Genomic DNA, 15951 nt, shown 5'->3' on the forward strand with positions numbered 1-15951 from the left:
CCAGCTGCCAGCGTTAAGTCCTCCCCAGGTGACATTCCAACCGGCTTAGAGCGCTGCCACCATCTCCAGCCTGCAGCACTCGTAATAAATATTTAGATACGCGCTGCCCAACGTAACGGCTTCGGCGGTGCGGGGTGCCCGCAGGGCGGCCCCACATCGTCTTCAGCAGCTCCCGGCCACTGCGGCCGCATCGCCCGGCGGCGGGGCCGACACCCCCGGCCGCCCGCGGGCAGCCCCGCAGCCGCGCCCCGCGGCGAGGCCTCCGGCCGCGGCGCAGACCCCCGCCCTCGGCGGCGGCCCGGGCCCCGGCGGGAGGCGCGGCCTGGCGGGGCGAGGCCCGGCGCGGTCGCCAATCGGCGCGGCGGGGCGGGGCGGGCCGCGGCGGCTATAAGAAGGGCCGCGGGGGCTGCCGCCCGTGGGGCCGGGGAGGCGGGAGAAGCGGGCTGGAAGCGAGAGAGGTGAGCGGGGGCTGCGAGGCGGGAGAGCGCGGAGTGGGCGTCCCGTGGGCCTCGGCTCCGTCCTCGTCCTGCGGCGGGGCGGCTCCCGCCGGGAAGGGGCCGCCATTCCGGCCGCGTCCCCCGGAGGCTGCCGGCCAGCCGCCCCGCGTCCTTGCCCCGCCGCCCGAGCTTGTTTACAGTCGCGGCCGAGGGCCCCGTTCCCCGGAGGGGGACGGGCGGAGGCCGGGTCCGGGCATGGGGCCTCCGGGAAAGGCTCGGCGGGGGCGGTCAGCCTGCCTGTCCGCCCCGGAGGGCTTCGGGGTGCGCGGTTTGCTTTTCCCTGCTGTGGTCGGCTTACGAAGGAGCGGGGTGGGGGGGGGGGGGGCAGGCTGCGTGCCGGCAAACGGGCTCGGTTCGGCTCTGGCACCCCTTCCGTGCCCCGGGCTGTGAAGCACCGGGCCGGCTCGCCTGCGCCTTGCTGTGTCTGACCGCTGCTCCGCCGCTCCCGGCAGATCTGCCAGCATGGATCTGTGCCTGACCGCGCTCTGCCTCTGCCTGGGGCTGGCCTTCGGCGCTCCGAGAGTAGACCCCGACCTGGACGGCCACTGGCAGCTGTGGAAGTCGTGGCACAACAAGGACTACCATGAGGTGAGCGCCCGGGGATGCGCGCTCGACTGGGCAAGCGCTGAGTGCGCTCGGCTGGGCCCTGCCAGCTGAGTCATGTCTGCTTTGTTCTAACGCTGGCTACGGTCTGCGCTTGGGAAGGATAATCCTCCTCTTCCTAGGTCCCTTTGCGGTGTTTGGGCATCGACTCAGCTGTACTGTACTCCTTGGTTTTGTTACGAGGGTGGCAAAATGGCCATCTCTTAAATGGCGTTCAGACTTCCCACTCGAGTAGTCTACACTTTGCCCAAGTATACAAGCTGTAACAAAGCACGGTACCCAGCAAGTGAACTTTGTTTGAACTGCCTCCTTGAAGTATGTTGTTTTCTGGCCCCTCAGAGAGAGGAAAGCTGGAGGAGAGTGGTGTGGGAGAAGAATCTGAAAATGATTGAACTCCATAATCTGGATCACACCTTAGGAAAACACAGCTACAAGTTGGGAATGAATCAATTTGGTGACATGGTATGTATAGAGGCATGAAACATTTGAGTTCTAAACAGCGGTGTGTAATAGATGGTGACTGCATGTCTTGAATCCTCTTCAGACAACTGAGGAGTTCAGACAGCTGATGAATGGCTATGCACACAAGAAGTCACAAAGGAAGCACAGAGGATCCCTGTTTCTTGAGCCCAGCTTCCTGGAATTGCCACGATCAGTAGACTGGAGAGAGAAGGGATATGTAACTCCAGTTAAAGACCAGGTAGGTATTCTCTGATGGTGGATTTTTAACCAGTTACAGGTCCAGTTTCCTGAATGCTACCTCCACTTCCATAGAGAAAAACCCTAGTGCAGACTTACTAAATTAAGTGCCATTTTGATAAAATTGCAGTATCCCTTTACGATTTTTTAGGAGTTGTGTACTAAATATAAAGAACTGAAAAGGCTGTAGTATCCTCACTTGTACATGCTAGGACTGTGAAACTGAAGCTGGTCTTCTGGCATTTGCATTTTTCATGTTTAGATCAGTGGTAAAGGAACTGTAATTGCCTAATCTATCTGGGTTTGTAACTTGTGATTTAATTTCTTGCTTCAGGGTCAGTGTGGCTCTTGCTGGGCTTTCAGCACAACAGGAGCTCTTGAAGGGCAGCACTTCAGAAAAACTGGCAAACTTGTTTCCCTGAGTGAACAGAATCTGGTGGACTGCTCTCGCCCTGAAGGGAATCAAGGCTGCAATGGTGGTCTCATGGACCAGGCTTTCCAGTATGTGCAGGATAATGGCGGAATTGATTCAGAGGAGTCCTACCCATACACTGCAAAGGTAAGTGTAATAGCTAAATTTCTATTGCAGTTGTCAAATCTTTTGTGTGGGCAGCCTATGTGTTGGGAAACTGATACCTAGAAAGGAAAATGTCGGAGTAGTGATCAGTACATCTGTTCTTCCTGTTGCATCTTTCCTAAGAAAACTAGGGTGACTGTGAGCCCCAACAGGAATCACATACTGCACTGGTCTTTGAGGTCAAAATCTTACTAGACCAGTTGGGAAGAACCTAGAGCAAATATTTTTATGCCTCCCTCTCATTGCTGCCCTCCTATCAGACATCATGCTTTATCTTGGTTGACCCACTAAACCAGGACCCAGCCCTTGTCAACAGCCCTACTTAATTGTAGGGGTGCAATTCAGCTTCCCATGACTGAGCTATTATGGGGTTGCTACACACAGACCAGCTAATTCTTGCAGCTGGTGTGATTTGTTTTTTTAACAATAGGTGTTGACAATGCCTTAAATTCTACTTCTGGACATAAATGCAGATAATGGGCAGACTTTGAAAATACCTCTAATGATCTACCAAAAGTTAAACAGACACGAGAGGACAAAAGAGCAGTAGTAAATTGTGGTATCACTTGAGAGCCTGTGGCTAGGGCTTTTCACTGCTTGGAGTTCTGCTGACTATAGAGTATCTTTCCTTGCAGTTTGTTTTGTGTTGACTGAATGTGCAATAGTAATGCCATTTGTTGTAACACAGAAGCCTTTGAATTTGGGTTCCTGTTCACCTGCATCCCTGTAATCTCAATTTTTTCCTAATCTTGGCTCTTCCAGAGATCCCAGTTAGTTATAGGAAGTGCCTAACTTGCTGAGTACAAAAAAAAAAGTAAGGAACTGAGGTGTACTGTGTGTTCCTTTAGTTGGGGGGTAGCAATTTAAGTACTAATCTTACCACACAGGTAAGGGAGGGATGTGCTTCAGTCTGTTCCAATTTCACATGGCCTGACTTCTGAACTAGGCCTCTCTCCTGAGGTAAATGCCTGTGGCACCAACAGTTCAGGCTTCATTGTGGGGAAAAAAGATAAAGAATATGAAATATGTGAATGCTGTATGTAAGGTCACATAATACAAATTATTAACTTCCAAGTCATTCTGTACAGTTTGTCAAACTATGACAGGCTAAAATTGTGGATTTTAAGTGCTTGCTCAATGAGCAGTTTCTGGATTGCTTTGTAATTAATGATTACGTGGCTCTCTTCCATTGCCCATTAATGCATTGTGGGCTTCTTTCCTCCCTGAAAACAGATTTGCCCTGCCCACCAAAGAAGGCAGAGTTCCAGGATGTGATGGTCCTTTGCATCCTGGTAAAGCTCTCCTTTTGGGCCCCACTGTCCTTTGATTTTTCTGTACCTTTGAGATGCTCAAAAGCAGCTTCTGTGTTCTTCCTCTGCTCTTCTCCTTTCAAAGCACTGCTGAAGCAACTGGATCCTCTGCAGTCCTTTGTTTTCAAGTCAGAATGTCTGGCAGTTCCTGTGCTCACCTGTGTGTTAAGTGGAGAACTATGTAATAACTAGTGCTTTCTTTATTTAGGATGATGAAGACTGTCGCTACAAGGCAGAGTACAGTGCTGCTAATGACACTGGCTTTGTTGATATCCCTGAAGGACATGAAAGAGCTCTCATGAAAGCAGTAGCAGCTGTGGGTCCAGTATCTGTTGCTATTGATGCAGGCCACTCTTCATTCCAGTTTTATCAGTCAGGTGGGGATTTGTTAGCAACTTGCATGCAGAGAACTCTTTTTTTTAATACTCAGTATTCATTACCATTCAGTTGCATAGGTGGAAGAAACCCCACCAACTATGATCCTGTGACATAGGACAAAATCAGGAGTCTTTAATTCTAGTCCAGGTCCTCCATGCTTTGTATTTCTCCTGCATATGTGTGTGCTTGTCCCTCAGTTTCTGCCATGATACACTTAGGACTCCTTTCTCTGACTCTCAAGAAGCTGTGCAACATTTAATTTGAAGGACACAAAAGCTTTTGGTGAGGGAGAAAGGGTTGGTGCAGATGAGCTTGTTCACATGTGAACTTATGCCTCCACAGGTGTCTACTATGAACCAGACTGCAGCAGTGAAGACCTAGACCATGGTGTTCTGGTTGTAGGTTATGGCTTTGAGGGGGAAGATGTAGATGGGAAGAAATACTGGATTGTTAAGAACAGGTAAGATCTCTCCCTGGGCCTTCTACCATGTAGGGGAGAGGGAGAGGTAGTTTGTTACTTGTAGTGGGGTGGGGAGACAACAGTAATTTAAAATCTGTGTGTGGAAAATCTGGAGACTGTTCTCAGATTTTGTAGGACAAAAGTTAAACCTGACTTGTGCTGCTGGCAGCCTAATAAGGTAGGCCCAAAGCAGCAAACTAATTCTCCTGCTTTTTCAGTTAATTCAAGGGAGCTTAGTACTGGAACAGCCCATGAAGCTAGTAGATGTTAAAGTGTGGGAGCAGAGGGGAGCAGGAGGAGGCAGGTTGTGAGGGTGTAATGGATTGGTTTTTTTGGAAGCAAAGAGCTGCTCACTTGTGTGAAATAAGGTAACACTTAAACTTCAAAGATGGAGTTATCTCCTAGGTTGGAGGGAAAAAATAAATTAATGCCAAAGGGTACACCACATGAGCTTGTCTCATGTTCTCAGCATTACTGGGGCACCACCCTCAAATGCTGCTTGCAGTCTTGGTCCTCCCTTAAAGTTAGCTAGGAGCTGTGTCTGAGCTTCAGGCATCTGTAATCCAGGACTGCACATCATGGTCTCCACCTAGTGAGAGGATGGCTGCACCCTTTATTTCTGTGAGCTTGGGGTGCCTCTTCTTTAACATGCATTTAATTGCTGGAATGCACTTTAGTTTGGCTGCAGCTGTCTTGATTTTTCTCCACAAATATGGAAGGCAGCAGTTTTCAATTTAAACACTTACTGGGGGGTAAGTAAGTCTCTTCTGAATATGAAAACAAACCCTTTATTTCTGTTTTCAGCTGGGGTGAGAAGTGGGGTGACAAAGGATATATCTACATGGCCAAGGACAGGAAGAACCACTGTGGAATAGCAACAGCTGCTAGCTATCCACTTGTATAATTTGAAGACTGAACATTTCAGTGCAAGAGGGGATTTAAACTGAATGACCAAACCCATGTTCACACATGTGGTAGACCTGTATCCTTCAAAAGTCAACTTGATTTTTTTAAGCTTTTGAAGTATTGTTACATGTTGGTGACATGCCACTTGTTTTAAATTAATGTAAATGTTGGTATGTAAACAGCTTGTAATATTGCTGGCTTTTGACTGCTTAATCTAATAGATTCTTCTTTGTATTTTTTCCTTTTTTAAATGGCAATGTGCCCAAAGGTTTACCTTTTAAATAAACACTTTATATTCCAGTGTGTGTAGATGACTTGGCTTTTTGGTCTGTGTGTTTTCCACTTGGGACTTATCAAATAGGCATCCTAAACATATTACTAACTGAAGCCTATTTGTATGCCTCTTTTCATCAGTTACTAAAATGCAGCCCTGTCTGGGAATGGCTAACAGCTGTTATAAAATGGAGTGTGGTATTTGTGTCACAATTTATTTAAAATGGGAAGTGGAAAAATGTCTTTATCAGTTAAAGTAGAAGTGACTGAAAATCTGACCCTCATTCTTTGAAGCTACTTGCTGCCTAGGATGTATATGTAAGCGAGTTTTGGCTTAGTCCTGTGACCCAGGATACCATCTCTGGTTGTTTGTACTTCATAACAAAGATATTCAGTCTTTTCATGTCCCGCATGCAGCATCTGATCTCCACTTTAATACCATCGGTGTTTTCTTACAGCACCTGAAAGTACCACACTTCTGTAGTTAGAGCAGTTGCCTCCTTTTGAGCATTGCAGCATATAGCAGGAACACCTAAAGCACCTGGGCTGTCAGAGAAAGCTTGTTTCTTGAGATGTGTAGTACACTTAATACTGTCCTCCCCCTCTGCCAGCTTTGGCTGGGGAAAGAAGTGGGGCGTGGGGGAAGGAATGCTGCTCCTATGGGAAGTGAAGTTGGGATACTTGATGGCTGACTGTGCTGTGGTGACTTAAACTGCCCTGTACATCCTCTTCTGAGAGGACTTTTCTCCTCTGCAGGGGTCTGTGCTGCTGAAACATGGTTGCTAGCTGTTATATACTGTTTAGGTGTGTTTTGGGTACCAGTAGATTCTGCAGAGGAGGATGAATTGGTGATACCAAAAATGGCCGGGGGGGGAAGACTTGCCTTGTTTTTTGGGTGCTGACTTGCCCCCTCTTGCATTTGGGCTAGTGGGGAAGGAGGCTATTTCTGCAGCTCAACTGGCACCAGTTCAGAGTTCATGGACCCATAGGTTTTTATGCACAGTATCTTTCCTGAGTCTGATAGCCATGCACACAAGGGAACACTTGAACTACAACTTTTGGAAGCTGAATTTCCCTGTTGTAGATAAAATAAGTCTTAAGCTTGCATTTTGTAAACACTTTTTAAAGAACAACAAGATGTGGTATCTAGAATAATCAAAACTTAACTACTGTTCAGTTGTGAGTCTGTCTACATGCTATTTATAGATGAATTCTTTCAACCTGAATCTAATACAAACTTTTTTTTTAAAAGGAAGAGCCTCCTTCATCCCAGTGGCTATTTAACAAGCCACAGAGCAGAAATACCGGTTAGAATTTAGCCATTAAGCTGACTTGCTAAGCCTGTTATGAAGAGCATCCGCACTGCTTGGTGGAAGCTATGGAGGAAATTAATACGGAGCTCAACTGGTGGTCTTCTAAAGGATTATGTTCAGAAGGAAATGACAATGGTCTGTATGTTCAAAATGGGAGGCAAGATCAAAATGCTGCCAGGGAATTGACTGTGTAAGCTCCTTATGCAGTAGCTGCTTTTCATTCTTGCTGCTCCAGAACAGGGGGTAGACAGAGACCTGTCTCTCTAAACAATATTGAATCCTGGAAGCTGATATTACTGTGAGCTTAGCAGCACTTAAAGGTGTTACTGGTTTTCTCTGTTGATTAAAACAAGACAACAGTGAGAATATCCAATGCAGGGTGAGGCCAGTACAAAGCCTGCTAGGACTTGAACTGCTGCTGCTGCAAAAAATGGGCAGCAGGGAAAGGTGTTTGGTTACAAAGGCCAAAGCTATAAAAGTTGCTGGGAAAACAAGATATTTTTTATGAACAGATGGTAAATGAAAAGGAAATACCTTTCCAAAGCATATGCACATGAATGGGAATGTAGCTCACAAAGGAGATGTCAGCCTCTCACTTTTTCAGAAACAAAATGTGGTAATAACAGCTATGTGTATACATGAAAAATTGCTGACTGTTCTGGCTGAACATCCTCTTTTCTGAGTGGAATAATCAAGGAAGGGATAGGGTAAGTCAGGTCATGCAGATAGCCCAATATTTACAGACGTCTTAAGTAACAGCTTCACCCAGAATTGCCTTACATGACTCTGTAAACATTAAAATTTTGTATAAGTTGCAGTTAGGCACACCAGTAGAAATTTAAAACATGTTACATCTCAAGAATTACATTAAATCTGTTTTTGTGATTCCACTGTGTCCTGGTTTCAGCTGGGATGGAGTTAATTTTCTTCATAATAGCTGGCACAGCGCTGTGTTTTGGATTTAAGATGAGAAGAATGTTGATAGCACACTGATGTTTTACTTGTTGCTGAGTACTGCTTATGCTAGTCAAGGACTTTTCAGCTTCCCGTGCTCTGCCAGGTGCACAAGAAGTTGGGAGGGGGCACAGCCAGGACAGCTGACCCAAACTGGCCAAAGGGCTATTCCGTACCATATGATGTCATGCTTGGTATAGAAGCTGGGGGGAGTTGGCTGGGGGGCAGCGATCGCTGCTCGGGGACGGGCTGGGCATTGTTTGGAGGGTGGTGAGCAATTGCATTGTGCATCACTTATTTTTTTATTATTATTATTAGCATTACTACTTTCTCCTCCTCTGCTGTCCTGTTAAACGGCCTTTATCTCAACCCATGGTTTTTACTTTCTTTTTTCCCCAATTCTCTCTCCCATACCACTGGCGGGGGGAAGGTGAACAAGCAGCTGTTTGGTGCTTATTTGCCACCTGGGGTTAAACCATGACACACTGCAGTGGCCTGATCTGTAGAGCTGTTTATTCTTTCATTTACTTTAGAAGTACTGTTACAAAGTAGCAAATTATTCCATAATGGTATATGTCCTGTTGGAGAGAGTGTCATCTCTCTTCAAAGGTGTTCCTTTCCGAAGGTCCAGCAAATGCACGTTATGCATACACACACAGAAAGCTCCTGAGTTGTTCCCAGAAAAGCTATGGGTAATTAAAGCTCTTGATGACTGTGTTCCAGTATTTTTTTTTCCCAGGCTTTCTTTGGTTTAATATTCCTGCTGATAGCTGAAGTTGCATTTATTACAAGATGTGTTATTTTTAAAGATACTAGTGCACACGTATTATCAGTAAAACGTCCTATCTAGGCTGCCCTGTTTAGGCCCTGTCTAAATTACAGCTACTGGTGTTTTTAATGGGGTCTTACATATGCATGGTAGATGGCAGTTCTGTACAGTGATAAAGCTCTGCAGTCATTGCTTGCTTTCATCTTCATTGTGAAAGTGAACTGTTTTATTTAAATTTGGGAAGAAAAAAGGTTTTTTATTTGGTTTCCATGTGCTGGTGCTTCTTAGATAGACTGTGCTTGTCCTAAAGTTCTCATAAGAATAACAGTTTCTCCAATCTGCCTTGTGAATGACTGTATCTATTGGTAGTTGGTTATGAGTTTCTAAAGGCAAGTGCTCTTAAGGCAAGGAAAACCATGAAAAGAAATTATTCCACTTAGACATGAAGCGCTGCTTCTTTAAATTCCAGTGAGAAATAAATTTAACTGTCATGTAGGAAACTATTTCTTTTCCCTTTAAAAACAGTCATTTTCTCATCCTGTGACTGCTAAGTAGAACGGAATTTTGTTTTTTTTAATGTGTGTTGTTTTTCATCTTTGCTAATGTTAAATCAATTTCTGAACATTAATAGTGGAATAAATTAAGCTTATTATCCCCCTACACAATCCATGCAGGGAAGTAATTTTCAAAATATTTTGAAGGACTACAGTGACAAAATATTTGTCATCTCACTCTGTTGAAACCTTACAGGGAAGCAAACGTGATGAGTTTTATCAGTGAAGTTTTACTATAGTGAATGATTAACTGGTGGTCTGCATAAGGGCACTCTGCAAACGCACAATTCTGAGACAACCGGAGGTATAGGCAAGTGGGAGTATCTACTTCAAAAAAACAAGACGACAAAAACTCTAGCTTCTGAACATCAGCTTTGAAGTATTTGCTCTTTATTTAATCTCCTTGACGAAATAAAGAATCCTGCCATGTATTTCTTAAGCTTAATAGTAATTAATCAGTTTTTACATATTAGAGATTAACTGCAATTTCTGGCTGTTAACCAAGGAATTGAGCATACCTGATGGCCAGTGTAATGTAAGCTGCTTTCTAGCTGTCTTTGCACTTTATTAAGATATATGACAGATTGAGAGCCTGTTTTCAATTGCAGTCTGTCCCAATACCCTTCACTCTTTGTTGGGCAGTCATAGCAGGAAATAGGAAGACTTAACTAACGCACTGTTTGGAAGAAATAATTGTTTAAGGTGTAGTCACTAATGGGGATGTTTTCTCTCATTCTGTAAGCAGGGCTTTATCAAATCATTAGTGAAATTTCAGGTAAGTGCAGGGGCACCTAAAGCATTTGGAAGAAAGGATATAATCAGACACAAAATCTCACTTGCAAAGATTCCGTTCACAAAACTGAACCTAGATGACATTCAATAAGGCTTATCTGAAAACAGACAAGAAGCCCAACCTGAAACTTCACTTTGGGATGGAAGAGGGCTGGCCACATGGTGGACACCCAATCCATGGACTGATTAGTTAAGATATATTAGAGGCCTCAGAAGATGCCACCTTCACTTGCTTTCATAGGGAACATGACTGTGCTTTATTTCTTTTTTTCATGCTAAGTTGCATGAAGATTTATTTTCCGGTGGTCTTAAAATTTGATTTCTGCAGCAGTTTTTGCTTCCATCATGCTAGCGTCTGTTGAAGAGCTGCTGCCAGCCTTTGTGGGTAAAGAGGCAAAGAAACCATGAAGACAGGCATTTATAAAATACATACTGGGTTCTTTTTAAAATGCTTCTTCCTTGTTTTGTTCACTTCCAGTTCCCACCACCTCCAGGAGATTCAAAACCTACTTCTGAGTGAAACCTAATAGCTTTTCCTAATAAAGTGATGCTGAGAAACACATGTTTTAGAAATACCAATGTGTATGGTCAGGTGTGGTGCTGCAGCTCTGATACCTGCTACCTTACCTTCTGCAGTCCTTCTGGTTTGGGAAGAAGTAGTCAAAGATGGAGCAAAGTCAGAGAGTGAGCTATTTCCCTCCCCAGCCACCACCTTAAGAAGATGGTTCTGGGTAAGGCTGGTTTTGTGAGGGCCTCCAGGGAAAGACTGTGGTTGGGCTGAGATCTGAGCAAGGACACGATTTTCCAGCCTGGTGAGGGTTGTCTGTATGCTTAGTGACATCTGATCCACTTCGGAATTAACTGTGTTTCAAAGTTCTTTGTCCATGTTAATGTGTGTTCCTCCAGGGCAAGAGTGATTTAGGTGTGCTCTCATGGGGTGCCACTGAAGGCCCTCTGAAGCTATTACAGCTATTACTGTTTGTGTCTACTAGGGAAAATCGCAATCTCAGGAACTGCAGTGGAAATACCCTTTTAAGTTCTGGTTCTAATGACTAAGTTGATTTTTTTTTAAATTACTAGTGGACACTTCCTGCACAGCATGCATGCAGTGACATAAAACTGTTTAAAATAAATGCTGGGCTGTTAGATACTCAAACTGGCTTAGGGTGTCTGGGCAGTTGATGCTGAAATGGGATGTTGAGAACTCCTTGAGGCTGTAGCACATGTCTTGGAACACACGTGCTTTTGCTTAAAAGCCAAAAGTCAAATGAAATAAAGGTGGCTTCAGAGCTACCAAGTCACAAGTGTTTTTTCCCATTTGCAAAGGAAGTATATCTTTAAATGTATCTCTGTAATATATCAGTTTATGAGGCTGGTAACATCAGAAAAAACCTAGACAGGGCTGCCCACAGAGCTCTCTGAACAGTTTGTTGCTGCATATGCGGGTGCCCAGTTTTGCTAGATAGGCCTATGACCAAGCGCATACCACAATCTTTTACCATAATAGCACAGCAATGCGATAATTGTGAATGCAAGTTCTTCTCCATAGCCCTCTTAACATTCCTTCTGCTCAGCCATGTTTACTAGTATTGCAGTTTGCTTTCCTTATTCAAGCATGAAGCACTGGCTGACAGCAGGGGTTTTTTTGGAATAGGAAATACATACTGAAAACATTAGCTGTGATGTGAAATTGCATTGGCTTTTGGAGATTTATGGTAATACTCTACTGTAGTTGAAAGAAACTTGCGTGTTTATATAGAAATTACAATGCCTTGTGCAAAAGTTAAGAACAAATACTGCTGCTGTTTTGCTGTTAGTTGCTTGCTAGTCACAGGAGGAATGGGAGGGGACCTGTGTCTTCTGATTCGGTGCTATTACAAGGTTTGATCACATTTCTCTCACAATATAACAGAGCATTTCAGAAGTAAAGTTGTGGTCACAAGAAGCCCACCAGGAATTATTATGAAGTGTTATTTCAGTTGTAGTATTTCCAGATATTTCAACAAACTTTATAGTCCCATTTTGTTAGGCGCTCTGTAAAACAAAAAGCAAGAGAACCTCCTCCCCAGCAAGTTTTTAATCTAAACTGACACACAGCTGAGGAGTGGGAGAGGAAAAAGCCTGAAAGCAGTGAGGCTGCCTGCCAGAGGCTGTGCAGCTGATTAGCAGCTGTGCGTGTACATCTGAGAGAAGGCTGGCCTTCTCCTTTGGCTTTGTTTTCTCCCAGGGTAGTTTCAACAGACCTAAAAGGTAAACATCCCCATTCTTTTTCTTTTGCTGAGTTTAAATTTCAGATCTACATTTGCCTGTGTGGCCCTTTTCCTTCTATTTACCCTCCCTGCTTTCTTTTATTTTTGAGCAGTGTTCTTTTTTCTCTTCCTGTGCTGGGATAGTAAATCACGCTGAGTTGTTAAAAGAGGGACAAAATTGTCCATGCAGGGACAAAACAGGAAACCAGGCAATCAAAAGGGTGAAACACAGTGCGTCACCCAGTAAGCAAGCGCTGCACGCTCATCTCTCAGAGTTATGCTTTTCACAGCGCTGATCACGAGTCTGGTGCTGCAGCAGCTGGGCGTGGGGACAAGTTGATTTTTTTCTTTTCCAGGCATGTGCTGACAGTGCATTGAGCGTAATGCTGAATTGATGAGACACAGCGAATGGTAGTGCCCTGGGCTGGGATTAGGCTGGCCTGGCACATTAGCCTGAGCACAGCTGAGTGGGTAATTGAGCGGGTGTATTACCTCCTCTGTGGAAGTGTCTTTTCAAAAGTGATAAAATATTCACTGGGTGATCTGCTCAGCAGCTGACAAGAACGCTTAGGCCCGGCTCCATTTATCGACTTGTGAGTACATAGCTGTCCCGGCCAACACCCTCCGCCAGCTGGCTCACCAAACTCCCTTCATTGATCGCAGTGGCCAGAACTGCAAAAGCTGCTACCAGAAACCTGCTTGGCTCCTGATGAACAGGATCCTGCAAAACCATGATGCAAATCATTGGGTGAGAGCAACCTCCCCAGGGCAGATCTCAGTGGGAAAGTCTTTCTGTCTCCTATCTCCATGAAGTACTAAAATCAGTTTGCTGGAATCAGGTCACATGCTTGGTTTGAGGTTCTTATTTTTCTGTTTTCTGAAACCACATCTCTATTTGCAGAAAGCTAGGAACAAAACCTAAGAGTATTTTCAGCAGCAATGCATGAGGTTTGTGGGTATTGTCCATGATGACATGAAGCCTGAATGGCAGGGACTGTCTCCTCAAAACTTCTGGGGTTCTGTACCTCTGGGTAACTGTTTGTGTGCAGATCCTCTATCTCTGCGTTCATTGTGTTCCCTGCTTCACTCACATTTGGGCTTTGGATATCTCTAGAAAATAGATACTTTTATCTTCATGGTCTTGCAGGAGTTAATGATTTTATCATCTTTCCTCTTGTTTATCCCTCTCTCTGTTGCATAGGTGCCAGCCACCCTTTTCTCACAATGAGCCTAACTGGTTAGTATAATCTATGTAGATTAAGAGCTCTTTCTTTTTCTCTGTCTGTAATTAGCCTGAAGTATACTGCTTCCATTTTATAAATGAAGCCTTACCTGATTTTTCCAGAAATATCAGTTGGCTTTATTAAAAAAACAACAAAACTCTCTGCATGTACATTTCGTGGAAAACAGAATAAAGTACCAACTTTTGGTACAAATGCTCAAAGACACATTTGATCACATATTTCAAACAGCGTCTCCATTTCTGCTGCCTTGCTTTCTCAGGGAAGGGTGGGCTCCCATTGCAGAGGGACCGGGATCAGCTGGCTGCAGCGCTGGGCTGGCTGGGCAGCAGCACAGGCAGGCTGAGCACCATGAGGCTGGCGGGAAGCCTGCCAGCCCCAACCTGTTCTCTGATCCCCCACTGTGTGATTGCAGTCACACGGGCAACTCTCTGCAGCTGGCTGTTCCTACTGACTTCATTTCCAGTCAAAGTAATTAGTGAACAACTGGTCATTTATTAGAGACTGGTGGGGTTTCTGTGTTTTCTCGTGCCACTGGTTACCACCAGGTTTAGGTAGTTTGCTTTTATTTTACTTCTGAAATAGATGCAAAGGTGCCCTGAAATTGGAAATAAGAATTAGGTTTGGCAACAAGTCAGAAACCAGTGCTTTAAGAACAGTCATGTTTGTTCCAGACCTGCTACAATACAGCTAGTATACTTTTGTTTCCACATCCTCTTCCAAAAGTAATAGGAAATCAAGCTGCTGGTGGTTTATATATAATTTTATGTCAAGAAACCATTAAATACTGATATAAAGGCACACCTGTGAACTAGTATTTAAACACGTCTGTTCCTTCATGTACTTGATGTTTCCATGTATTTTCAATTTTGTATCATGCTGATGAGTGTCTGAGGAGTTATATCAGGCGTCACCTTCTCCTACAAGGGGAGGCACCGTCAGAGGACCTCTGTCATGAGTGATGGTCGATGCCAGCTTCCCTGCTCCTTCCGGTGGCGTTGATGGCAGCTCGTGGTGCATCCCCTTTCTCACCACTCCAACCACTAAATACAGTCCCTGAATTCTTAAAAAAAAAAAAAAAAAAAAGCGCAATGTCTTGTTTTCTCAGCTGTCTGGATGCCCTCAGAGACCCTGGCAGCTGACCATGAAGGGAAGTTGTGGCCCAGTATCGCAAGGGCTTCGAAGGTGGTGACTCCCCACCGCAGACACCCTGAGGTTTGTGTCAGAGAGCTCTGGAGAAATGGTCTGACATGGTATCGCACCAAGAAGGGAAAATTAAAGTTCCCTCCTGAGGGTTTAAGGAGGACTTTGTAGAGCAGTCTGGTTGCAGGGTTGTGCTAGATGTAGCAGAGAATATGTAAGTACTTAAGAAAACAGTGTAGGTGCAGTAGGTCAAAGTGGGACTCCAGTGAAGAAAATCCACAGTTCACACTGAAGAAAGTCGCTGCTTTCTTAATCTGCATTTGGGGTTTGCATGGGTTGTTTATACAGGGAAGATACCGATCTCTTTGTAGATACCAGCCACCCGGCAGCCCACAAACTGCGAGTGTTACCATTTAAGCATCAACAGCCACCCAAACTGCAGTTGTTTGTCAGATTAGTGACCTAGTGCTAGCTCCTCCACTAACAGGTGCTTCTGGTGCAAACTCAGGAAAAAAAAAAAATCATGGGAAGGCTAGCAGCTGGGATTGTATGCAGATTTTGCTGTGAAATCATACTTAAATGAAGCCAACTCAGGTGCTGTTATGAGGCACTAGGGCACTGAATGACTGACATGTTGCAGTGTGCAGATCCACAGTTTAACTGCTGGCACAGGAACACAGATCTTAGTCACTAGAGTGTGTATACCCACTACAATACGAACTTTCTTTCAGCATGTCCCGAAAAAGTGGTTGCTTTTAGAGGCCCGGTGGTTACACTGGGGAGTGCCAAGTCCCTGTTCTTGCTCTGTCCTTAATCACCTCTCTTGGCCCCTTGAGAACAGGACCAGGTTACAAGTGATCTTTTTTCTGATGCAGTACTGGTACTCTTAGCTTACTAGACCAGCCTCCAATTATGCTTGGGTTTAGGTTTCCGATTTAAAAAATGCAATATTATTTCTCAATAAATTGGTGACATCAACAACTATTTGTGTTCTTATACAGAGATTGGGGGGAGGAGGAGAGAGAGAGTGTGACTATGTATGTATAAACTGTATGTATAAACATATATATGCACACATACACCGTATACATATTTTGTTTGCAGGAAAACTGATTTATGAGCTTTCATAGTCAGAATGCACAATTGCATTCTCCAGTATAAAGTTGGCTGTTACCTAAACCCTCACAGTTTTTCCTGTTTCCTCTTCATTCTCCAGTATTTAAGTGTTGCATG

At 44.6% G+C, this 15951-nt stretch overlaps 1 protein-coding gene across 1 annotated transcript; it reads left to right on the forward strand.

Moving 5' to 3' along the window:
- The first annotated feature begins 428 nt into the window (after positions 1-428).
- Positions 429-5635, forward strand: CTSL (cathepsin L). The gene is made up of 8 exons (XM_075726019.1): positions 429-458; positions 950-1085; positions 1440-1562; positions 1645-1800; positions 2134-2358; positions 3895-4063; positions 4407-4524; positions 5329-5635. The coding sequence occupies exons 2-8, from the start codon at positions 960-962 to the stop codon at positions 5426-5428; spliced, it is 1017 nt and encodes a 338-aa protein (XP_075582134.1). The 5' UTR covers positions 429-458; positions 950-959; the 3' UTR covers positions 5429-5635.
- The last annotated feature ends 10316 nt before the right edge of the window (positions 5636-15951 follow it).

This window comes from Pelecanus crispus, chromosome Z (assembly GCF_030463565.1).
Source record: "Pelecanus crispus isolate bPelCri1 chromosome Z, bPelCri1.pri, whole genome shotgun sequence".
NCBI lineage: Eukaryota > Metazoa > Chordata > Aves > Pelecaniformes > Pelecanidae > Pelecanus > Pelecanus crispus.

Bases quoted from the DNA above. Each gene is read 5' to 3' on its own strand.
- CTSL (XM_075726019.1), top strand. From the start codon at position 960: ATGGATCTGTGCCTGACCGCGCTCTGCCTCTGCCTGGGGCTGGCCTTC. The intron at 1,086-1,439 runs GTGAGCGCCCGG...CTGGCCCCTCAG, and splicing joins ACAACAAGGACTACCATGAG to AGAGAGGAAAGCTGGAGGAG. The intron at 4,525-5,328 runs GTAAGATCTCTC...TTCTGTTTTCAG, and splicing joins TACTGGATTGTTAAGAACAG to CTGGGGTGAGAAGTGGGGTG.